At 41.5% G+C, this 26,723-nt stretch overlaps 1 protein-coding gene across 2 annotated transcripts in view; it reads left to right on the forward strand.

Moving 5' to 3' along the window:
- Nucleotides 1-26,723, forward strand: part of CTNNA3 (catenin alpha 3) — a 958,387-nt gene that overhangs the window by 609,639 nt on the left and 322,025 nt on the right. For both annotated transcript variants that reach the window (XM_039481066.1, XM_039481067.1), the window contains one exon: nucleotides 10,898-10,990. In XM_039481066.1, coding sequence (XP_039337000.1) covers nucleotides 10,898-10,990 — 93 coding nt within the window. The remainder of the gene's footprint in view (nucleotides 1-10,897; nucleotides 10,991-26,723) is intronic.

Below are 26,723 nucleotides of genomic sequence, written 5' to 3' on the forward strand. Positions count from 1 at the left end.
ACAATACAGAGAAAATGGCAGTATCAATTTTAAGCAATTATGTGTTGTCAGAGGAGAGATAGAGGCCAGAACATGTTAACAATATGAGAGCTCACTGCAAGTTTCTGAAATTAAGGGCCAGATTACCATCTGGTGTATACTCCATTGACACCAATGGTACACACTAGTAGCATAGCTCCATTGATGTCAATGGAGCTATGCTGATTTACATCAGCTGAAGACCCCGGCCCTTGATCTTTGCTGAGGAGAGATGACCTTCGTTTGTGTATGAAGTATAGGCATGAGGAATAGTGAAGTGTGGATTAGTGTTGTTCTACTGTAAAATGGCACAGGCCAAAAGCAGATTCATTTCACAATTTAATAATTTTCAATGTTTTCCATGAGGTTTCAACTTTTCTTTGATGATAGTGGGCATGTGGAATATTTGGAACATTTGAACACATTCAGATCTGCCTATTTGGATGGCATACAGCATAGGGCATGAAAGGAATTAATTAGTTATCTGATTTGTAGTACCACTGATAATTGTATTTGAAAAATCATGGAGAATTGGTAAGTACAGGAATGATAGAAAAAAGCAAGCAGTAGTGCTTTGGGGGAAAAAAAGGAAATAAAAGTGACTGTGACAATCAGCATCTCTAAACAAATGGAAGAAATATTTACAGAAAAAATAACTAAATATCTAGAGGATAATGGAACCATGAGATATAAGCAGAATGGATTTATTAACAATAAATCTTGTCAGACAAACCTGATTGCTTTTTAGATAGAATTAGAAAATTAATGGATGAAGGGAGTGCAGTAGATGCATTATATATGGATTTTAGTAAAGCACTTGATGCTATCTCATCAAATCATACTTGGAAACTTAATTAAAATTTCCTTGAATAGGAATAATGTAATGTGGACTGAAAATTGGCCAAAGGACCAAAAACAAAGGGTTATGATAAGCAACAATGATACCAAGTTGGAAAGTAAGTGTATTTGGGGTTGAAGCTGGTTGAAAATGTTTTAACAATAGTTTTCTGCTGGAAAATACCATTTTGTCAAAATTAAAATGCTTCATGGGAACTTGTCAATTTCAATGAATCAAAGTCAAAATGACTTCTTAGAATATCAGGGATGGAAGGGATCTCAGGAGGTCATCTAGGTCCAACCCCCTGCTCAAAGCAAGACCAATCCCCAAACAGATTTTTACCCCAGTTTCCTAAATGGCCCCCCCAAGGATTGAACTCACAACCCTGGGTTTAGCAGGCCAATGCTCAAACCACTGAGCTATCTCCTCTTGTTTCATGTCAATTGTTCGGACAACACTTGATCCCTTGAATGTTTGTGGAAAGCAAACACAAAAGTATCAAAGCAAATTCACTAAACATTCAGTAAATGCTTTGCTTCTTTTGCCTTGTCCTTGGTTTTAAAGAAATCAACAAAAATTATCAGAAGCCTGAAAGGATTGTCTTACTGTATGTGGAAAGTTTAAAAGTGGCAAGTGTAGTTTGAGAGACAACTGAGGACTTGATAAGAGTCTGCAGATAATTGAAGGATGTTAACTTTAAGGAGGGAAAGGAATTATGTGGGGCTAAATCCTGGTCCTATTGCAGTAATTTGCAAAACTCCCTTTTAATATAATAATAGCTCAGATCATAGAGTCATAGAATCATAGAATTCAAGATCAGAAGGGACCATTATGATCATCTAGTCTGACCTCCTGCAAGATGCAGGCCACATAAGCCGATCCACCCACTCCTGAACTAATTCTCTCCCTTGACTCTGCTGTTGAATGCTCCAATCATGATTTAAAGACTTCAAGTAGCAGATAATCCACCAGCAAGCGACCCCTGCCCCATGCTTCGGAGGAAGGAGAAAAACCTCCAGGGCCACTGCCAATCTACCCTGGAGGAAAATTCCTTCCCGACCCCAAATATGGCGATCAGCTGAACCCCGAGCATATGGGCAAGACTCTCCAGCCAGACCCTCTGGAAAAGGCTAACAATATCCCAACATTGACCCTTTGTACTAATTACCAGTGTGGCACATTATTGACCTATTGACTAAACCCGTTATCCTATCATACCATCCCCTCCATAAACTTATCCAGCTTAATCATAAAGTCATGGAGGTCCTTCGCCCCCACTGTTTCCCTCGGTAGGCTGTTCCAGAATTGCACTCCTCTGATGGTTAGAAACCTTCGTCTAATTTCAAGCCTAAATTTCCTGACTGACAATTCATATCCGTTTGTCCTCGTGTCCACATTAACACTGAGCTGAAATAATTCCTCTCCTTTCCTGGTATTTATCCCTCTGATATATTTAAAGAGTGCAATCATATCTCCTCTTATCCTTCTTTTGGTTAAGGAAAACAAACCGAGCTCCTCAAGTCTCCTTTCATACGACAGGCTTTCCATTCCTCAGATCATTCTAGTGGCCCTTCTTTGTACCTGTTCCAGTTTGAATTCATCCTTCTTAAACATGGGAGACCAAAACTACACACAATACTCCAAATGAGGTCTCACCAACGCCTTATGTAATGGGACTAGCACCTCCTTATCTACCAGATGAGAGCTAGTGTGAGAATGTCTACTTGAGCTAGGAATTACATCTCTAGCTCATAGTGTAGACATACACAAAGAGGGTTACTGAGTCATAAGGATTGTCATAATTCATGCTTCCAGCACAGGTTTAGTGGCAGAGAGCAAAAAAACCCAAAAAGCTTACTATGAGGGCTCCTTAGGGGACTTGAAGCATATTTACATAAACTTCCCATTGTTCCAAACAGTACTGTTTCCGCCCACTGTGCAATGACTGTCATAGGTTTATTCCCCACTTTGAACTTTAGCGTTCACAAGATGGGGACCAGCATGGACTCCTCTAAACTAAATCCTAGTTTAGATCTGGTAAACGCTGCCACCAGCCAAGTTTTTAGTGTCTGGCACACTCCCTGTTCCCCCAACTTTCCCTGGGGAACACAGATCCAAACTCCTTGAATCTCAACACAAAGGGAAATAATCTATTCCCCTCCCACCTTCTTCCCCCCTCCCCTAGCCGTGGGAGAGATCACCACAGATTCAAACTCCTTGAATCAAAACAAAGAGGGATTCACTTTTCCCCCCTCCCCTTCCCCTGAAAATCCAAACAAGGGAAGAAATCAATCAAGTTCTAAAAAAGAAAAGATTTTATTAAAGAAAGAAAAAAAAAGTACACTATCTCTGTATTACCAGGATGCAAAAATACAGGGTCTAACTTATAAACCTGGAGAGGCTTTTCCCCCCCACTCCTTTCTCAGAATAATCAAAGTAACAGCAAACAGAAATAAAGATATTTCTTCAGCAAACACACAATTGCAAATGTAGAAATCAATTATAAGACTAAACCACCTTCTAATACTCACTATACTGAATAGAAGAAAATACTTCAGGAAACCTTGGAGAACTTGAAGAATATGTCTGGCCTCTCTTAAATCCAAAGAGAGAACGGCAATCCAAACAAAGGACACAGACAAAGACTTCCCTCCACAGAGATTTGAAACTATCTTGTCCCTTGATTGGTCCTGTGGTCAGGTGTTCATCAGGTTACTGAGCTTGTTAACCCTTTACAGGTAAAAGAGACTTTAACCCTTAACTATCTGCTTATGACAATGACTAAGTTTGATTTTTCCTACCCTTGAGCATGAGGTGGACTTTCTCATCATATTCTAGGCCAGTGTGAAGCCAATATAAGCAGCCTTCTGAGCTTCTGTACCTGACAAGGTAAAAGTCTGAGTCTCCATTGAAGTTAATGGCAAAACTCTCATTGACTTCACTGGAGCCAGAATTTTATCCAGAGTCTAATATGGGCTGGATAGGGCCAATGTGTGATCACATGTCATCCCCACTATGTATGGAGAGTCTGAATGACTTTGGGATGAATAATAAGTATAAAGTGTTAAATCAGAAGACAAGGGCAAACACTCTTCCCCCTTTTTTAGTGATATAGTTAATGAATCTGTAGTCACAGATATTAGGATTATGATGTATTTATTATTTTGATTGTGTGATTTTTCCATCTTTCAGTCAGTCATGATATAATATGTTGTGATTTTTGTTCTTAAGCACAATCCATTTTGTACAAAACAATGCAAAAATTGTATTAGTGCCTATTGTTTATTCAGTGCACATTTCATTGTTCTGCTTAAACTATTGATTTCTTTATTACATTTTATATAGCTGATGGCCCATAAAACAGCAAGAACAGCATTATTCTGATTAAAATCATATCCAACATGTCCACTCTGTTTTTGTTTTATTTTGTTTTTTATAGATTGCAGCTATTGCAAAGAGAACAACTTTAAAATATGTGTTTTACACTTACAGTTTAATTACATATTAGTTAGAGAGCGAGTCAAGAGGGGGTAATGGGATTGCAGTCTCAGCTTGGTGCTTAAAAAAGCTAAATTGGGAACAGTTCAAGTGCTCTCAAATCAGCAATTTAAGTGAAAGTAAAACTTGAAAACAGCCAGCTACTCACGAAGCCTTGCTGAGCTTGGTGACCACACTGGTGAAGGAAGTAGCATTGCCTTTGAAGTTCAGTCATCTGCAAAGTGAATAAGGCAGATGAACATCACAGAAGCTCAGAGGTTTGAGCATTGGCCTGCTAAACCCACGATTGTGAGTTCAATCCTTGAGGGGGCCATTTAGGGATCTGGGGCAAAAATCTGTCTGGTGATTGGTCCTGCTTTGAGCAGGGGGCTGGACTAGATGATCTCCTGAGGTCCCTTCCAGCCCTGATATTCTATGTTTCTCTTCTAGCTCATCCTTTCTAGACATGCATGCTCAGTCACAGGCTCATTTTGTTGTTCCATATGTGTGTGTGTGTGTGTGTGTGTGTGTGAGACTTTCTCACACACATGCTGTAAAATTGCTTCACCTTAACTGGTATATATTTTAAACAGATAGCTCTTTCTGCTCCTTTTTGAACCATTTCTAGCATGGAGGAATTGGTGGCTCATTGAATTATAAAGTGACAAAAAAGCAGGAAATATAGAAGTCTGGTTTTAAATCAGTGATGCGTATGAAACAGCAGATTCAAGTGCACATAAGGAGCTTTATTTCAGGTAACAAATATAAAACAAATATGTATTAATGCATCATTTTGTTCACAGAGACTGAACATTGAATAATATTATTTATTAGTTCCTTTGTATTCTAAAAATCAGTCAGATCTAAGGAGCAGGTGATACCTATGGGTAATATTGCTCTATTCTATTCTATTGTGTGTGCTTATACTGCCCTCATCACCGTATTATCTGAATGCCTCCAGCAGAGCATGAAGTGATGTGACTAATATCTGTCACATATGATTAATTCTCTCTCTTCTTCTGCTGAAGAACGTTTCGAACTCAGAGAAAGCAGGCATTTATTAGCGTGTATAGTAGGAGTGGATCCATGCTGCCTGAGAAACCTTCATGCATCTGTGTGGGAAAGAAGATGATAGTTCTTCACAATCCTTGGTGCTTAGTTCTTCTATGAGCTATAGACACTCAGAACAGATGAAGTAGTTTACCCCCTGGTTAGCTTCTTGGAGCAAAATTTACAGTATCAACAGAAGCTGATTGGAAGGTTTTCTTGACCTGTATTACAGCCTCACCATAGGCTTGGATAAATTCTTGATACTTCCATCTACCTGTTTCAGCCTTTGTTTTCTACCATTGGCTCACAAGTCTCTCTCTTCATGTGGTGTGGGGTGTCAAAAACAAACAAACGAGATCTCTGTGGACAAAGGGGAGAGAGGGATGGACTCTATGGGGGCCAGTGTGTTGATGGTTGAGGCTAGTATCCAATGATAAAGATTCACCAGAGCCTTGACTCCTTGTCTTGTAGGGTGGACTGCTGCTGTTAATCTAGTCACATTCAGTAGAAACTGGCAAGCTGCAGTGAGATAGTTTTACTTGTTTTGTACACACTGACGTTGTGCTACCCGAGTAAGAGTCATAGACATTTCTACCCATTTTGCTAAAAAGAAACATAATAGATTTCCTAGTGTTAATCAAAATGAATGATGAAGTGCCAAATTTACCTTTGGTATAGCTCTATTGACAGGAATCACAATTACCTAGCAGAAAAGTTGTAAGGGAATAATATAATTGATCTCTGAAGGAACACAACTATTTTTTCTAGTACTTGATTGCTTTTAAATACCTTTGGCTGTGAAATACCCTCTTAGACTCTTACAAAATATGTTCTTGTCCTGTGAATTTTATCCTTTTCCACATGCGAAACAGTCATATTTTTCTGTTCCTAGTGGAACACAATCCTATATAGTTCCTTGCTCCTTATTCCTTATTTGTGCTTTACCATCATTATGGATGCTGTTATGAATTTGCCCAACTCAAGGGAAATGCTTGTTGTAACTGAAGAGCCAACAGAGGAAGCACATGACCATAAAATATTCTACGTCAAATATGATGTTAAAATGTGTTGGTACCGTATTTTCCGGCGTATAAGATGACTTTTTATACTAAAAAACAACCCCCAAAAATCGGGGGTCGTCTTATACGCCGGGTATAAACAGCTTCAGCTACATACAGAACGTCCCTCTGCTGATACTGTATGTACTGCGCTGAGCCAATCCCGGCAAGCGGTGTATTCTATTAATGCATACAAAGCCTGCTCGGATTGGCAAAGGTTGTAATAGCCCGCCTCTCTGACTCAGCCAATCCGAGCAGGCTTAATAGATGACACCACTCCCATGAATGCTCCGCCCTCCTTCCCCGGCTTCCCACGAATCAAATGTTCGCGGGAAGCCTGAAAAAAGGAGCGGGCAGGTAAGCCGGGCGTGTGGGGGAGGGGGCGGGACGGCTCCTCCTGGCCCTGGCCGAGCGCCCCAGCCCGGTCCCAGCAAAGCACCCCCGGCTCGGGCTGGTCCCGCCTGCACGGCTCGGACCTGGCCCAGCTCGGGCCCTGCGGCTGCGGCTTGGTCCCGGCCAGGGGAGTCGGGCCCCGCGGCTGCAGCTCCGGCTCTGGCTCCGGTGTTGGCCGGGCCCGGGGAGTCGGGCCCCGCGGCTGTGGCGCCGGTCCCGGTGTCGGCCCGGGAGTCGGGCCCCGCGGCTGCGGTGCCGGTCCCGGTGTCGGCCGGGCCCGGGGAGTCGGGCCCCGCGGTTGCGGCTCAGGCTCCGGTGTCGGCCGGGCCCGGGGAGTCGGGCCCCGCGGCTGCGGCTCTGGCTCCGGTGTCGGCCGGGCCCGGGGAGTCAGGCCCCGCGGCTGCGGCGCCGGTCCCGGTGTCGGCCCGGGGAGCCGGTCCCCGCGGCTGCGGCTCCGACCCTGGCCCCCGGCAGGGGTAAGAGGCCAGGGCCAGGGCTGGGACTGGGGCGGGGGAGGAGGGGTTGGATCGGGCAGAGGTTCTGGGGGGGGCAGACAGGGGATGGGGAAGGGGGGGTTGGGTAGGCGCCGCGTGGGAGTTCCTGGGGTCTGTTGGGATGGTGGTGGATGGAGTCGGGGCAGTCAGGTGTTGCCTCGGAAGGGGGGGTAGTCTTATACGGCGAGTATGGGCCAAAACCTATGTTTTAACTGGAAAATTAGGGGGTCGTCTTATACGCCCAGTCGTCTTATACGCCGGAAAATACGGTACCTGAATTCCAGATAATATAGAATCTTTCTGAAACTAGAGGTCATTCTCATACCAAATTATAAGAATGTTTATCAGCATCATTGGGCCCAGAGGAAGCACAGTGACTTCTGCAGGAAGGCCAGACATTCCTTTGAGATCTTTTGCATAGCGAGATGAGTATGGCCATGGTAACATATGCTTGACTGATTCTTAGCTGCTGTTATGGTCTATAATGGCTGCTGCCCACTGGCATAGATTGAGTCAGCTTACAGGCTGATCAAATTTATGCCCGGACATCACTGATGCCCCCAAATTGGGGAAGAGGGCAAAAACTTACTTGAAGATACTTTTGCAGCTCCCATCCAGACTCACATTGTGCAGTCCTTGGCTGTACCAGCGAATTGGGGTTTGGGGCTTGAGGCTTGAAGCTTTAAAGGCTGTGAGGATTTCTCCACCATACATGTGTTGATGATGGATCCTATATTAAACATAGTTTTCTTAACTTTCCTGTAGACTATGAAATGAAACTGGAAACAAGTGGGACCATGTAGCAGAGAGGAAATGATGCTAAGAGGATTTATTTTAATTTGAAAGAAAATTTCATTTTTTTATTGTATTTTTGTTTTACTGCTTTAGGAAAAGATCTATAATTTTTGCACTTAACCTTTTTGAATGTTTCTTCATATGCAAAGGTATATTAATGCAGTGCAAGTGAATGTAATATACTAAAAAAGTGGTTACACTAGTCCACATAAGCAGTTCAATGTGTGTGGCAAACAAAAAGTCAATTATTTTAAAAAAACAGTATATAATTACACTTACTGGTTGTCAAACATGACTGTAAAGGAATCCTGACTTCAAACCAACAAGGGAAAACAACTTTTTAAAGTGAGCCCTTTTTTAGAATTAATAAAGTGTGTACAAATTTTTATGCTACCTATACCTAAGCACGTAAGAATGGTGATACTGAGTCAGACCAATGGTTCATCAGGCCAGTATCCTGTCTTCTGGCAGGGGCTGGTACCAAATGCTTCAGATGGAATGAACAAAAAGGGCAATCCATCCCCTGTTGTCCAGTCACAGCATCTGGCAGTCAGAGGTTTAGGGACACCCAGAATATAATGTTGCTTCCCTGACCATCTTGGCTAATAGCCATTGATAGACCTGTCCTCCATGAACTTATCTAATTCTTTTTTTAACCCAGTTATACTTTTGGCCTTTACAATTTCCCCTGACAACAAGTTCCACAGGTTATGCAACGTGTGAAGAAGTACTTCCTTTTGTGTTTTTTAAATCTGCTGCCTATTAATTTAATTGGCTCTTGGGTTATGTGAAGGGGTAAATAACACTTCCTTATTCACTGTCTTCACATGATTCCATTATTTTGTAGACCGCTATCATATCCCCCATTAGTTATCTCTTTTCTGAGATGAACAGTTCCAGTTTTTTTATTCTCTCTTCATATGGAAGCTGTACCAAATGCTAAACATTTTTGTTGCCCTTCTCTGTACTTTTTCCAGTTAAAATATAACTTTTTTGAGATGGGGTGACCATAACTGCTTGCAGTATTCAAGGTATGGGCATACTGTGGATTTATATAGTGGCATTATGATATTTTCTGTCTTATTATCTATCTCTTTCCTAATGGTTCCTAACATTCTGTTAGCTTTTTTGACTCCAGCTGCACATTGAGCAGATGTTTTCAAAGAACTATCCAGGATGTTTTCATAAAACCTTTTTAGCGATTGTGCATTCTGTACAGTATATCTTATCTAAATGGCAGCCCTGTATAGTACACTGAGGATGAGACTAGAATGCAGGAATTACAACTCCAGTTATTACACTAACTCTTAGCATTGTTGCCAACTCTTGTGATTTGCAAGTCTTGTGATTTGGGGTATTTTTCTTAATGTCTCAGATTAATTTTTTTTAAATATTAAGTGTCTAGGTCTCATTGTGGAAGGAAGCTTGAAACTATGATCCTTAAAAACTCAGAAACCCAAAGGCAAATGAAAAGAACCCAACAATTATTATTTTTTAAAAAATCATGATTTTTAAACCAATCTCATCATTTTGGAAGCCTTATTGATGATTTTTGAATGACTAGACTGGCAAGACTGTTTATGTGACCTTGGACAAATTAATTAACTTTTGTTTATTTTTTTAAACTGTAAAATTATGGTAATAGCCCCTGGTAATGGAACATGATTAATTTACTCATCTTCTATAGAAATAACATCCCAGGAAGTTGGTAAATGAGGATGAAATTGTTAATATTTTTACATCATGTGCAATATGTAAAGCACTGAGTAACAGTAAAATATTACTATATACTAAAGGGTTATGTTTATTATGGGTATGTAAAGTGTTTCATAGGCCACATTTCATAGCCCAGCCCCTGGCCCAAGAAGCCAGGGTAGATGGTGGACAGATGCATATGAAACAAAGCCATTTTGTGGCAGTAACTGCAGCCTAATGGGTGAAATAGCCAATGTGGGATCTTTTTTGACCTCTAGAGGCTGTCCCCATGCCTAGCCTCTACTTATGTGTGCTGACATGCACAGCAGGAATGGGTGTGCCCCTTCTTCTCTGACATCCAGCCACACCTCTTGGGCAGTGGAACCATCTGGAGAACCACCTATGGAAGAGGGGGCTGCATTTGCCCAATGCCAAATAGTAAAATAAATAAACTATACTGGTATAAGGCACCTTTATACTGATATAACCATGTCTGCACTAGGAGTTACTGGCATAACTATTCTGGTAAAAATCAGCCTTCCCCCACACTGAAGAGTTATATTAATACAAAAACTTTGTGTAGATAGAATTCAATCCACTGTGTCTGTCAAACAGGCCATTCCACCTATTCACACCGTGCCAGATCAAGAGTTTAACATTTAGGAATCTGAAAGCAGGAAAAAATGGGACGGCAACATAAACAGAAGCCTCTGAGAACTAATAAAACCAGCCACAAGCTAGCTGACTAAAACCTCATGCAGTTTCAAGCTTCCCAATGCCATTGGGGACAAATGTTATCCCCAGCACTAATTCTGGAGAAAAATCCAGTACTCAGTTGCCATTGTGCATTGGACCCTAATCAGGAAAAGTTCATAAGATTTCTTATTTCTACCTTTTTCCCCCAACTCCTTTTTCTCATAGTCAGTGTCCTTGTTCCAACATGTTCTTTGCCAAATTAACTTATCAAAATAATGCTTCTTGCATAGATTTCTTTCAGTTTAGCAAGGCAATATTTATTTCTATGCAATTTATTTTTATGAAAATGAATGCATACTTAAAATACTTTTTTTTTCTTTAAGGTGGCTAATCTTGCTTGTTCACTATCAACTAATGAAGATGGAATTAAAATTGTCCAAATGGCAGCTAATCGCATAGAGACTTTGTGCCCACAGGTATGACTTTTTCAATTAATTCCCATCACAAGGCACCGTGTGTAACCCATATAGAGCATAAACCAATGTATACGCTCATTCACTCCTAAATATTCAGTCTAAAACAGTAATTAGAAAGCAAAGGGTAATTCAAATTAAAATATTCAATTATTCTCTTTTTACTATTTGTAAGAGATTGAAACAAAAGAGTAGCTAATAATCTTTATAGACAGACAGCAATAAATAATTTGGAAAAGCACACTTTGCTAGAGAGATTGCTAGAAATTAACCAGGTTGAATAAACTATGCCAATCCCAGAACCTAATTGGGGATTCTCTTTGCCCACTATAACAAATATATATTTTTATTTTAATTTGAAACTTTTATATACTTTGATTTTTTTTATTCTTAATGGGTTTGGGTCTCTACCCAAAAAATTTTGGGCTTTTCTTTTGGGAGGATAAATGACAAGCAGCTGAACAACAAGTACATTTTCACCAAGAATATTAATGTAAAGGACCAAACATGCATTTAGTATATTTAGTATATTTGAAGGATTCGGAGGAAGTACATTATTCTGTTGAAGTACACTGAAAGTAAAATTGAGAAATTCTATTTCCTCTATTAAAAGAACTATATAGGTTTCTGTGAGTAGAATAGAAGTGCATTAGCCTTGAGGCTGTGTTAATTCAAGATTAGATCTTGAAAGAATAGTACAGCTGATGCAACACATTTACGGTTTTTCTCTTTTAACAAGTTTGAAAGATTACTGTAGTTGAAATAGGACAGTAAAGATCAAAGATTAATGGAATTTCTTGTTACAAGATCAAGGGATCTGTTCTTCTCTCAGTGCACATTTAACATACATTAGAAGCCTGGAATGCATATAAGGCTAGAAAAAACAGACAGATGTCAATAATGCCATGCATGCTACAAACACTGCACTTTCAGTTCAATCACAGTAATGCACTGTGAATATTTTTGTAATTATTTACAGCTGAGTGTTGTTCAGCCCATTGTTTTTGCTTTCATTGATTATTATCGTTAAATTTGTATGTAGAATTTGTGACCAAGTACCTTTTTTCAGGTTGTATTTGTACTCAGAGTAAAAATGCATGTTTTTAATGCTTTATTATGTTTTGGGATGTATGTTCCTTTTCTAAAGAGAGGGACATGGTCTGAGTATCGCATCTGGAGCCAGGAACACCCGAGTTCTAATTGTTCAGATGCAAGCCTTGCATCTGAAGAAGTGGGTATTCCCACTTCTTCAGATGCAAGCCTTGCATCTGAAGAAGTGGGTATTCACCCACGAAAGCTCATGCTGCAGAACGTCTGTTAGTCTATAAGGTGCCACAGGATTCTTTGTTGCTTTTACAGATCCAGACTAACACGGCTACCCCTCTGATACGAGTTCTAATTCTGTCTCAATACGACTTGGCAAGCCATTTAACCTGCCTATATTTCAATTTCCTATCAGTAAAATGGCAATAACATTTACCTCTCAGGGATGTTTTGAGTATGAATTATGAACGATTCTGGAGCACTTTCAATTAAAACAACAACATAACATAAAATAAAACTGATGCACATATGCCAAATACTAATTATTAATAATTGATTAATACTGCAGAATTGATTCTTCTCTTACTAAAGCAACATTCCTAGTGAAAGCAATGGATATTTTACCCAAGTAAGGACTAAGACCAGCACATTTATTATCGGGGGAAAAAACCCTCCAAAGGGGGAAAGAATGCTCTGAGAATCCCTGCAAGGGGCTTCCATGGGACTTGGAAGGAGGAGATCTGCATGCAGCATATGCTTGAATGCCTATGGTGGACAAAATTAGCTGTTGGATTGTTTTTACCATTATGCCATGTAGGCATTTCTTTGTGTAAGCTACATTGTTTGATGGGAACCATGGTAGTTGAATTGAAATCTGAAAAGGTTGAATTAAAAAAATCCTTGGGGCCCCAGAATGCAGCAGGTTTGAACAGTAGCATTTTCTGTATTACACTGTGAAAAAATAGATATAGAATTTACAACCCTCAGAGGAAAAATCTTTATATTATTAGAATTCATAGATACAGACTCATATTACATAGGCTGTCCTGCACTGCAGTGACAATAAATAGGAGTGATTCTAAACTATGGTGGTAATGTGGTTACTCAAACGAAGACTACAAATGGAGACTATTGCTCAAACATAAAAAAAAAATTGTGGATCTACACCAGAACAGATAGATAGCATTGCTGTTTACATAATTACAGTAGTTCCTGAATTATGTGCCTTCCATACACTTTATGTGGGGGATCTCTTTGAAGAATCTTTAACGTAGATAAATGTCATCATTAAGATAGCAATTAATTAAATAGTAGCTGCAAATTAAAAGGAGCTACTTTTCTTGTTACTAGTGGTTTTGTTTTTGTACTAAATAATTATTTTACAGACACTTTGCAGGCTCAGTAAAAATCCAATATTGATGAAGTTTCTACATAGCACATGTAACTTGTATATAGTGAAAAACATGACATTGCAACATGTGGGAAATACTCCCCTTTTATGTTGCAGAGAGAGAAATTTGGCAGAAAATTTCCTAATCCATTGTCTGCCTTTTTCTGCCTCCCTATTTTACACTGTGTGTACAGTGATTCTCACTGCAAAGGTAGTTAGGTTTCTCTACAGGTGTTCCTCTCAGACAGACAGGGACCCTCTTACAGATGGAGACTAAACTATTCAGAAATGGGGGAAATGCAGAAAACTGAAGAAGTTAAAAGATTTGGATTTCCCAGACAAAACAGTACTATATGCAAGTACTAAGCTGTTGGAGTAGGAAAAGGTTGGGTTCCCTTTCTTCTCGGTTCCTGAGGTTTCTTATTGGTCTCCCCCTCCCTTCCCCCACCCTGTGGGTAGATGAAACAAAGAATCTGTCCTGCATAATTGGCCATTAAGAGGAGTAGGACAGGGAAAATCGTGAGAATTTAGGAGAACGAAGACCCAGCCTGTCTTCTATGGGAGAGTCAGATCCTCTTCTCTAAGGCCCTTGTGGTTCCTCCACCTTTTCTTCTTGTTGCTCTCAGGGTTTGTCTACACTGCAACTAAAAACCCATGGCTGGCCTGTGCCAGCTGACTCGGGCTAAAGGGCTGTTCACTTGTGGTATAGATGTTCAGGCTTGGACTCTAGGATCCTGCAAGGTGAAAGGGTACAAAACTTGGGCTGCAGCCAGACTCAGAATGCCACAATTAAACAACCCCTTAGCCCAAGCTCTGTGATCCCAAGTCAGCAGGCATGGGTCAGCCACGGGTGTTTAAAAGTAGTGTAGACACACCCTCAGAAGTCTGATCTACGGATAGAGCCCAAGAGCTGGCTCAATTAAATCCCCATTCTTTCCCTTCTGTCTTCTGCTTCCTCATTCATATTCTGTCTCTGCCCATGTGCAAAAAGTGAAAAACTGGAAGAAAGTTTAAATTCATATTTTTTCCGAACATTTTGTTTTTCATGGTAATATGGTTAATATAGTTATGACTTTTACCATGGTTGATGCTCTGTTAAATATCCCCATCAGAGCACAGCTTCTTAATTCCAACACCCCAAGCTAGAGTAGAGAGAGAGAGACTTAACATTTTGTTCACATGCCTGTAAATATAACTTCTGTAAGTCTGTTCTTTTGGTCAGATTATTCTTTCTCTGGTGAAAGGATATTTCTAGAACAGGTTTCTGAACTAATGCAGAAAGTTTGCAGAAAACACATTTACAGCAAAACAAAATTTCCTTTTCCAGAGATTGGTCTTATCTGTGTAATATAGATAACATGGAAAGAAGAAAGATTATCTTAGAAAAAGTGAAAAACAATATTAAGTAAGGCAGGACACAGAAACTATTTATATTCATGCCTGATTTTGGGTCAGAGCCAGTGTTCACATTCAAATATGAATATTGGCTCTAAAGGCTGAGCATGAGAACAGTTTATCATTCCAAGAGAAATATCTTTTGTTTGCATTGGGCTGCACTGGGCAATTCTGTGCATGCAAAAAATAGAGCCAAGGACAATTATGTAAAAGATAAATGGTGAAATTCTAAGTTTTCTATGAAGGACCTATGCAAAGGTGAATGTGTGGAGCAGGATTATTACATAGGTATTTGTTACAAGACGCACCCCCCCTTGCCCAAAGAGGCCTAAATGGATTGGGGGAAGAGAGACTTCTGGGGCAGGGTATGCTGCAGGCGATACCTTACTGCTCACTTATGAAAAAGAACAAATACACACAACCAGCAAACATGCTACATATTCCAGTATACGTGATAGCTAGCTGTCACTGATGCAATGTTACATTAACATGGAAGCTGGCTTCCTCTTAATCTCCTGACACTCTCCTGATCCCTGACTAGGGATTCTACTGCTTGCGACGAGTGAGAATCATTCAAACCTCCATTCTCCTTCCCAACACACAGCCACGTATCACAGGTTGGGCTTTGCCTCTAGGTATTTACAAAGCAAAGGGTAAACAGGGGGATTTTCAAATGTACAAATGACGGTTATGCACTTAGTTCCCATTGACTTTCAATTACTCCTATTACTGTCAAAGGTAGTTACACAGGTAACTGACATTTGTGCCTTTGAAAATCACTCCTGAGGTCTATGGATTTATTAATTTGTTTTGCAGGATGTAGTTGGAGTGGTCAGGAGGCTTATAATGAGCTAAGGAAAGAGAATGATTTATTCCCTTTTGCCTCAGAACCTGTTGTGGCCAAATGTAATGCTGTTCTTGAAAATACAGAAGGCATAGAGCACTCGATACAGACACAGCGGCGACATGAGGACACACATGGATGGATTTAAGCAGCAGGCCACAATTTTATTAAACTTTAACACAGGTCAGGGACTGCTTCCCACCCATTGTTCATACTCTGCTATACCAGGCATTTAATAGGTTCCAATGTGGCTGTAAGCCTGGCAAGTTTCTGGATCTGTATTAATGTTCATTAATACAGTGATGGGAAGGATTTCAGCAATATGAACCGATGCAGAAGTTATGAGACGCCCCAGCTAGCAGTGTGTATCTGCTAATGACAGACTGTATGCCAGTGGCGTAGCTCCCCTCCAACTTTTCCCCCCTCCCCCCCAACATGGAGTTCAAAATGGGGACTGGGACATGCAAAGAGTAAAGAACACCTTTAATGTGTATTTTTACTGGAAAGGCAAAGATTTTTGCTAGGGCCATTCCTGTTTCTTAAAAATAACAACCTTACATTGCCATGCCTCAGATAGATACGGAGCACATTCCTTCTTAAACCACTGTGGCTTGAAGGCACTCCTAGGAAGGCAAAATACTCCCTGATCCTTGACCTATGGGAGGAAAAAATTCCTTCCTCCCCCCCATGAGTGATTGGTTAGACATGCAGCATCTGTCAGGCCAGATTTCCATTCCTAGTTCCAATTCAGTAGGGTGGTGCTGCCAGAACAGTGCTGAGAGGCTCCACATGGCCCCCATTCCAGATTAAATCCCAAGATCTGGGGAATAAAACCTAGCACTCCTCTTGGGGAGCCAGTTTTGAATAGAACTACGGAAATCTGACAAATCAGCACCTCTCCCTCTGAATCTGGCCAAGAATCTATTGGTATTCCTCTCAAGAAATGTCTCCTAATTAGCTCCTCACTGTCTGCTGGGACTATCTCCTTTCACAACTAGTCTCATCGAGTTTCCCCACCTACTGAGGCAGGTGGGTAGCATTTCTATGACTATACACTTAATGGCTTATTTCAGATGGAACCAACAAAGTGAAGGTCTGAGATGTGTAGAACAGGTTTAGTAGAAATCATAATGACTCCCAGCTGCAGTATAATACTCCATGAAGCACTGAGATCACATTTTGGCTTCAAGTTTATGGGGGGAAAGTGTGTTGGGGTTGATTGTCTAATGTGCTGTCAGTGTCTGTAATGTCTCTTTGTGTCTAGTCTTGCAAATACTCCATGCTAGAATGTCCATTGAGTTCAATGGGAATTTTGTACCTGGACTACTCACAGTATCGGACCTTCTGATTGCATGTTAGGAGGAATTAAATATTGGCAGTATATTTCTATTTGCACTAAGCTTCAAACTATTTTTATTGATACAGTAAAATTGAACAATGTCTGTAAGTGCACCCTTTTTCTCCACAGTCTTCACACTAACCTGTCCCATCTATTGATTTTATTAATATTCAATATATGGATAACTCAGTATATTGAATATAATTTTATTTGTCTGTCTTCTCCCTCAGCAGCTCCCTCTACTAGATAGACTTTTACAATACATTTCAAGTATGTCCAAGTGGAGTTAGATATGGGCAAAGAGAATCTTATTTAATGAGAGCCATCATAAGCCTTCAGTAAGCCCTTTGAACCAAACATTTTTTCAGGTTCAGAACAACTGGGTGGGTCTCTGCATTTCTTGATTCCAATTCCAGTCCTGGCCAGAAGCCTTGAAATCCTATGAGATAAGCTATTCTGGCTTAATTGGAAATGGGAGATGCACAAAATCTCTTTGTAAATCCTGTTCCTGTGACATTTCCAACCAAGGCTCAGAAAAAGTTTTGGATAAGCATCCAAAGTTTCAAGGGTTATCTGAATTGACTCAGAAACCTGCACATCCATCAGAAGGAGACATAAGAAAGGCTGATGGGAGGTGTTTGGATCATGGCAGCTTGATCAATAGAGGGGAAAGATGACTCCTGGCTAGAGCTGGGCAAATTTTTTTTGACAGAGATTTTTTGTGTGTGAAAAATGCAGATTTGACAACATTGAAACATTTCAGAAAGTGCGTGAACAAGTGCAAACAGTGAAACCCTGTACATGACAGAAACCCCCTATTGTGGCACGTCATCTTTCCATTCGTTCTCCTTGTTCTTCTCTCCCCATTTACCAGGCTCATGGCACTTTGGAAGGAGGGTGGAGGCATCCACAGAGGAGAGGGGTCAATATGGTGGGCTGAAGGGGGTGAGGTTGCCCTGCCCACTCCTGGGGCACAATTGTATTTGCCACCCAGCCATGGAGTCTTCCAAGCTGCTTCTGGACTGCAGCACAGGGTAGTGTGCAGAGGAGTCAGGTCATGGTGTGAGTGATGCAGCAGGAGCTGCTATCTTGTGGTCATTAGTGATATGAGCCACTCAAACAGCTGTTTCTGCTGAGCTCAGTTCTCCTCCCTTAGCTGCCATTCCTGTTCCAGGAACTGCAAAGCAAGTGCCTACTCCTGTGCTGAAACCCTGTCCTACTTCAGCTTACCTTTCTTCTTGCCACAAGTCCTCCTCTCTTTGTTACTGGAATCAACTTCTTGACCCTCTCCAGAAACTGAGCTATAAGTTAATCAGGGAAATGCTTCCTCTTGGAATGGTCCATGGAGGTATTTTGGCCTAAGCTCCTGCTGCAGTGTGAGCAAGCTGAGGAGGTACTGCAGCCAGTAGAGGTTGAGGGGCCTGGAACAGAACAAGACACAGAGGGTTATTGTTTCAAATAGTTCAGTGCAGAAACACTGAAAAAATCCTTGTGGAATTCTGAGGACATAAAATGACACTTTTACAAACTGGACTTCAGTGAATGGTAGAGGGTTGCTTCAGACCACAGAAGATTCTTGGATACAGCCTCGTTAATCACAGCTAAAGAAGTGGTAAGTTAAAAATGCAAAGCTACTTTTTGATTTCAGAAAATTGCAAAACTACTTGGGTTTGGCAGTGGAGTAGGGCCAGGGTGTTAATGTCATCAGTGGCTGTGCTACAAAAGCTTTTTCTATGATTTCAGGCCTTCCACTTTTTGGATGACATAACAATTCTTGTGGTGCCTGACTGGGAAAGGAAGATGATATTGAATACTGTCTCTGAATTTAAGGCCATAACTCTTCTAAAACCAGTCTCATTCTACAATAGTCAATATTAAAATGCAGTCAGTAGTGAGAGCCTTAGTATTTGGCTTCAGGTTGTGTAAACAATGTTGATAGGCACATTGGCACTGCTGTCTGTTCTATTTTTTTTCACCTTTTACTATTAATGAAAATAGCAGAATAAATGGTGTATTCCTGGACAATATAATTATCATTCCTTAATGTCATTCTCTTTTCGTGTTTGTGAACCTCATATGTTTTAACTATTGTTGACATTAGTTCCTCACTTTAGATGACTATTAAAACCAAGGCGCATACTTTGTATAAGTTGAATCTTCTGACTCTGCAATTTGTGAATCCTTTTAGTTGCCAGAGTGGCATAAAGGAGGAGCCTTAGGGCAAGGCTACACTTGCAAATGTAGAGCGCTGTGAGTTAAACCAGCCTTCATAGAGCGCAGTAGGGAAAGCGCTGCAGTCTGTCCACACTGACAATTGCAAGTGCACTGGCATGGCCACATTTGTGGCACTTGCAGCAGCCACAAAGAGCAGTGCATTGTGGTAGCTATCCCAGCATGCAAATGGCTGCAATGTACTTTTCAAATGAGGAGGATGGGGTGGAGTCTGACAGGGAGTGTGTTGTGTGTATGCGGAGGGGGGAAGAGTGGGTTTTGGGGGTCTGAGAGCATGTCAGCATGCTGTCTTGTAAGTTCAGACAGCAGCAGTTTCTCCCTTCCCCCGTCGCACCTCTCTCTCACAATGGTTTGCTTTGATATCCACATTCTTGCAGAGATTCCAAAACAATGACAAGAATGGCCACTTGACTTGCTGGGATTATGGGATGTTTCTGGAGGCCGATCAGAGCACAGTAATGCAACACTTCATTCACATTGACACCCAGGCATTTCACCTGAGGCGCACCAAGTATTATGCTTCTCGCCAAGGTGGATTACCAGGAGCGCTCTAGCCATGGAGTCAGAGTGCTCTAAGTGCCTTGCCAGTGTGGACAGGCAGTGAGTTAGGGTGCCCAAGGCTGCTTTAATGCGCTCTAACTCGCAAGTGTAGCCAAGCCCTTAGTGTAACCAAGAATCAGGACCATAGTAGCTAAGGCTTTACAGGCAGCAAGGTTATATACATATACCCTATTTTTCTGTAATGTATGTGTCATATGGGACTGTAGCATGGTCTTGTATGTTATAAACTTTTTATGGTGTGTCAAGATTCCTTCCCCACTCTGAACTTTAGGGTACAGATGTGGGGGACCTGCATGAGAAGCTCTAAGCTCAATTAACAGCTTAGATCTGGTCTGGCTGCCACCACCCTCAAGCACTCCCTTCCCTGGGTAGCCTTGAGAGACTTCACCAATTTCCTGGTGAACACAGATCCAAACCCCTTGGATCTTAAAACAAGGAGAAATTAGCCATCCCCCCTCCTTTCTCCCACCAACTCCTGATGGATCCAGATCCAACCCCTTGGATCTAAAAACAAGGAAATATCAGTCAGGTTATTTTAAAAAAAGGCTTTTAATTAAAGAAAAGAAAGGTAAAAGAAAACCCTCTGGGAGAGATTAGCATACCAGCTACTCTGAGACAACATATTCAAAACACAGAGGATGTTCCCCTGGGCAAAAACTTAATTACACCAATGAAAATACCCAATTTGATTCTTCCTCTAATTGCACAAGACAGATTACAAAGAAATAAACATAAACCTATTTATTCCTTTCTAAACTTACTACTCTGATAAGAGGCTTCTTCCTTGATCTTTTTCACTCCGGCTGAAACTGAAACAACTAAACAAAGGAAATTTCTCTCCTTCCTTTTGAAACATCTTGTTTCCCCATTGGTTCCTCTGGTCAGGTGTCAGCTAGGCTAGGTGAACTTCTTAACCCTTTACAGGTAAGAGGTATTAACCCTTAACTATCTGTTTATGACATGGTGATATATCTTGATTTTAATAAGGTTTTGGATGCAATTCCATATGACATTCTCATAAGAAAACTAGGGAACTGTGGCCTAGATTAAATTAATATAAGATGAGCGCACGGCTGGTTGAAAGATGGTATGCAGTATAGTTATCAATGGTTCCCTGTCAAACTGGTGTGTGGGACATTTATGGTGAAGTCCTGCATGGATCGGTTCTGCATCCAGTGCTAGACAAGTATTTTCATTAATGACTTGAATAATGGAGAAGAGATTATGCTCATAAAATTTGCAGATGACACCAACCTGGAGTGGGGGCAGGGCTGCAAGCACTTTGGAGGGCAGCATTAGAATTAAAAAATAACTTGAGAAATTGGAGACTTGGATTGAAATCAGTAAAGACAAGTGCAAAGTACTAATGTTCAAAGGAAAAATCAAATGCACAAATACAAAATTGGGAATAACTGGCTAGGCAGTATTACTGCTGAAAAGGAACTGAGAGTTATAATAGATCACAAATTGAAATTAACCAGCAACGTGATACAGTTGTGAAAAAGACAACTATCACTCTAGGATATATTAACCAGAGTAAGACAGGAGGTAATTGTCCTGTTCTACTCAGCACTGGCAAAGCATCAGCTGGAGCACTGTATTCAGTTTTGGGCCCCTCACTTTAGGAAAGATATAGATGAATTAGAGAGAATCCAAAGGAGAATGACTAAAATTATCAAAGGTTTAGAAAACATAACATATGAGGAAAGATTTTAAAAACTGTGTGTTTAGGCTTGAGAAAATAAGACTGGGGGGGAATCTGATAAGTCTTCAAATACATGAAGGGTTATTATAAAGTGGACAGTAATCAGTTGTTCTCCTGTCCACAGAAGATAGGACAAGAAGTGATCGTCTTAAGCTTCAGCAAGGGAGATTAAGGTTAGGTATAATTTCTAACTTTAAAAATAGTTAAGCTTTGGAATAGTCTTCCAAGGAAGTTTGTGGAATCCCCGCCATTGGAGGCTTTAAGAACAGGGATGGTCTAGGTATTCTTTGTCCTGCTTCAGTGGAGAATGCTGGACTAGATGTCCTTTTGAGGTCCCTTCCAGCCCTACATTTCTTAGATTCCGGGATTCTATTGCACTCATTTGGGATGACCAGCATAACTCAGTTGTGGCTTTGTCACTAAAATGATCATCCAAAATGCATGCTGATAATATCTTTATACCACAGCACCCCCTTTCTCTGTAATATATGTGGGCAGTGAGCAGGGCGGGTCCCGTCGCGCAGCCTGCCGCCCCCTAGATTTGGCCGCCCTAGGCACCAGCTTGTTTTGCTGGTGCCTAGAGCCGCCCCTGGCAGTGAGGGAGAATGGCAGGAACTGTCAGTGATTCTGGGGCAGGTTTTATATCATGAGCATTCTGCCTCCCCTGCAGCCCTCCCTTCCTTTGAACACTAAGACTTTTTCTACGCTACCTGTGGTGTGTAGGGTATGTGTAGCTACAAGTGGCAGTGAAATGCTCTTGTGGGGGGAGGCAGCAGAAAAGGGTCTGGCAGCTCCCTATTGCCTGAGCCTTTCAGAGCAGCAAAGAAAGATTTTGTCAGGGGAGTGCTGCCAGAGTCTTTCCCCCCTGCCTCTCCCCTTCCAGAATCTTTCCCTGTTGGTGGAGCCTTTCGCTGCAGTGGGAAAGGCTCTGGCAGCAGGACAGTACAATGCTGGAAATAGCAATGTAGACATGGGAGGTGCAGCTTGGGTATGTAGAGAGCCTTTCAGGATATATACCCTAGGTTTCAAGTGGGCAGGGCACTCTACTGTAATCTACTTCCCTAAGCCTTAGCTCACCGTTTACACTGCTATTTATACATGTGCTAGTTGGGTGTACAGGTGAAGATCTATGCTAGTAACATGGGCACCATTTCAAATGCTTTTTTGTTATCTTTCTCACATTCATCCCTAAATCTGTGATGTGGGTTTGGCAGGGACAGGTAGAAGGACACAATAGGTAGCAATGGAGTGAACTGGGAGCCTGTGGCAACAAGACAGATGAGATGTGATTCATAGAATCATAGAATCTCAGGGTTGGAAGGGACCTCAGGAGGTCATCTAGTCCAACCCCCTGCTCAAAGCAGGATCAAACCCAACTAAATCATCCCAGCCAGGGCTTTGTCAAGCCTGACCTTAAAAACCTCTAAGGAAGGAGATTCCACCACCTCCCTAGGTAACCCATTCCAGTGCTTCACCACCCTACTAGTGAAAAAGTTTTTCCTAATGTCCAACCTAAACCTCCCCCTCTGCAACTTGAGACCATTACTCCTTGTTCTGTCATCTTCTACCACTGAGAACAGTCTAGATCCATCCTCTTTGCAACCCCCTTTCATGTAGTTGAAAGCAGCTATCAAATCCCCCCTCATTCTTCTCTTCTGCAGGCTAAACAATCCCAGTTCCCTCAGCCTCTCCTCATAAGTCATGTGCTCCAGCCCCCTAATCATTTTTGTTGCCCTCTGCTGGACTATCTCCAATTTATCCACATCCTTCTTGTAGTGTGGGGCCCAAAACTGGACACAGTACTCCAAATGAGGCCTCACCAGTGCTGAATTGAGGGGAATGATCACATCCCTCGATCTGCTGGAAATGCCCCTACTTATACAACCCAAAATGCCATTAGCCTTCTTGGCAACAAGGGCACACTGTTGACTCATATTCAGCTTTTCGTCCACCATAACCCCTAGGTCCCTTTCTGCAGAACTGCTGCCCAGCCATTCGGTCCTTAGTCTATAGCAGTGCATGGGATTCTTCTGTTCTAAATGCAGGACTCTGCACTTGTCCTTGTTGAACCTCATCATATTTCTTTTGGCCCAATCCTCTAATTTGTCTAGGTCCCTCTGTATCCTATCCCTACCCTCCAGCGTATCAACCACTCCTCCCAGTTTAGTGTCATCTGCAAACTTGCTAAGGGTGCAGTCCACACCATCCTCCAGATCGTTAATGAAGATATTGAACAAAACCGGCCCCAGCACCGACCCTTGGGGCACTCCACTTGATACCGGCTGCCAACTAGACATGGAACCATTGATCACTACCCGTTGAGCCCGACCATCTAGCCAGTTTTCTATCCACCTTACTGTCCATTCATCCAGCCCAGACTTCTTTAACTTGCTGGCAAGAATACTGTGGGAGACTGTATCAAAAGCTTTGCTAAAGTCCAGAAATAGCACATCCACTGCTTTCCCCTCATCCACAGAGCCGGTTATCTCATCATAGAAGGCAATTAGGTTAGTCAGGCATGACTTGCCCTTGGTGAATCCATGCTGACTGTTCCTGATCACTTCCCCCTCCTTTAAGTGGTTCAGAATAGATTCCTTGAGGACCTGTTCCATGATTTTTCCAGGGACTGAGGTGAGACTGACTGGCCTGTAGTTCCCTGGATCTTCCTTCTTCCCTTTTTTAAAGATGGGCACTACATTAGCTTTTTTCCAGTCATCCGGGACCTCCCCCGATCGCCATGATTTTTCAAAGATAATGGCCAATGGCTCTGCAATCTCATCGGCCAACTCCTTTAGGGAAAGGGAGTATTAAAAAAGAATCCAAAACAAACATTCTGAACCTATCAGAGCCGTGTTAGTCTGGATCTGTAAAAAGCGACAAAGAGTCCTATGGCACCTTATAGACTAACAGATGTATTGGAGCATAAGCTTTCGTGGGTGAATACCCACTTCATCAGACACAACCTAGTAAGATGGCTGCCGAACTCCACCGCAGGCATTTATTGATGTATTTTATTCCATCCCACATCCTTTGACTGTTTGGATTGTAAGCTCTGAAGGCAGGGATCATGTATTCTCTATAGCAGTGATGGGCAACCTGCAGCCCGCAGGCTGCACGTGGCCCGTCAGGATAATCCACTGGTGGGCCGCGAGACAGTTTGTTTGCATTGACCATCCACAGGCACAGCTGCCCACAGCTCCGAGTGGCCATAGTTCCCTGTTCCTGGCCAATGGGAGCTGCAGGAAGCGGTGGCCAGCACGTCCCTGTGGCCCACACCTCTTCCTGCAGCTCCCATTGGCCAGGAATGGTGAACCACGGCCACTGGGAGCTGTGGATGGCTGTGCCTGTGGACGATCAATGTAAATAAACTGGCTTGCAGCCCGCCAGCGAATTAGCCTGACAGGCCGCATGTTGCCCACCACTGCTCTATAGTCTTATAAATAGCATGGCCATCCCAAACTAAAATCATTATACTATTGCACGCTAGCAGATGTTCTCTATATACCTCACTCAAGCTTTACAAGTAAATACTGTATAAATATTCCTTTCAAAGATTATTGATGTAAAATGTTCTTTTTTCCTATTAACTTCCTGTTCTTGATTTTTATCTTTCCTTTATTCCTTGTCCTGATTTTACTTTGAATTGTTTTTCTTCTTTGCTTTTACATATATTAATATCATGTGTATTTTCTTTATAAAAGCATGTTGTATATTTAAAGAAATTGCATAATACTCCTTTCAAAAAAATGAATACTTGAGGGTCAGCTAATAAGTTTATAAAATCATTCCCTTAATATATTGCATTTTTCAGATAACAAAGAATTTTCCTCCAGGTAGATTGGCAGTGGCCCTGGAGGTTTTTCGCCTTCCTCCGAAGCATGGGGCAGGGGTCGCTTGCTTAAGGAGTGGGTGGATCGGCTTATGTGGCCTGCATCTTGCAGGAGGTCAGACTAGATGATCATAATGGTCCCTTCTGATCTCGAATTCTATGATTCTATGATTTAAACATCTTTTATGCTGCTATGGATTTTTGCAGCTTACAGAATCTCAATTTCCTATGTATTATATTTATTTTCATATAACAGAAAGTCAATCACCCATTTCGTTCTCTTCTCTGGTACATAAAATGGGTGGGGGATGGAGGGAGTATTTTAGTAGAGAATCATAAAAATTGTTCACCAATGTCATCTTAATAACCACAATTGTTTCATCCTCTTGGCTGAAGTGTCTGGTATCATGCCTAATACAATTTTCTCCACATAGCACAGTCTTGTACAAGGGCAGAAGTAATAGAGGGGAAAATGGGGAATAAGTGATTTCCCAACCATCTGCTTTAAAAGAGATAAAACAGATGTTAGTATCTCTAACAATATCAACATTCTTATTTAGTATTGTCTCCAGTCTTTCAATAGACAAATTAATTAAAAGTACATACCATGACCTTAATAATAATAATACTTCTATAATGAAAGGATGACATTTTGGTATAACAAAAACAAATATGTTTTTGTACAGTTTTTTAGCATTTTATCAAGACGCTCATACTGCTGATGAAGTCAATGAGAATTTTGCCATTAACTTCACTAGGTGCAGTAGCCTGCTGGAATTTTACAGCTCTTGGATACTTCTGTTAGCCTTGGTTTTACAAATGTTAAAATAAATATAGTTGACAGTGCAATGATGGCTGTGCCAATGAGTTGTGTTCTGGGCGGTTACCAGCAGAGTCATTCATGAGGTGATTTCCTGTGCTAGCACAGCAGCAATCTGCAGACTGCTAGTTCTCCTGTTATATTTCCAGAAGCGCTGCAATGTAAAAACATGCAACTCCAGAGTGATGGTTTGTCTCTGCTTTCCATTTCCTGCCTTTGGGCTCCCAGACTGACTTTTGTGACTGATCTCTCCAGGCCTGCTGGGCTATTCAGCCACTGAGCCAATATAAAGGCACAAGGGGTATCTCCCCAGGAGGCAACTCTTTAATACCAATTTTGACATTCTACATCTGCCTGAACCTACCCCACTACCTCAGATCTAATCACAACATGTAACTATTGAGCTCATGAGAATAACTATTAAGGGATGCTCCACATCCATAACCTTGCTTATAAATGATGGCAAATAACTTAGGTCTAAATTGTGGTTGGTTCCTGTGATGGTGACCCAGGAAATCTTCCTCATCTCTTGTAGTCCATCCTTTATGTGGGAGACAACCACCCTATGTAGTCTCTG

This window comes from Mauremys reevesii, linkage group 7 (assembly GCF_016161935.1).
Source record: "Mauremys reevesii isolate NIE-2019 linkage group 7, ASM1616193v1, whole genome shotgun sequence".
In the NCBI taxonomy this organism is placed as follows: Eukaryota; Metazoa; Chordata; order Testudines; family Geoemydidae; genus Mauremys; species Mauremys reevesii.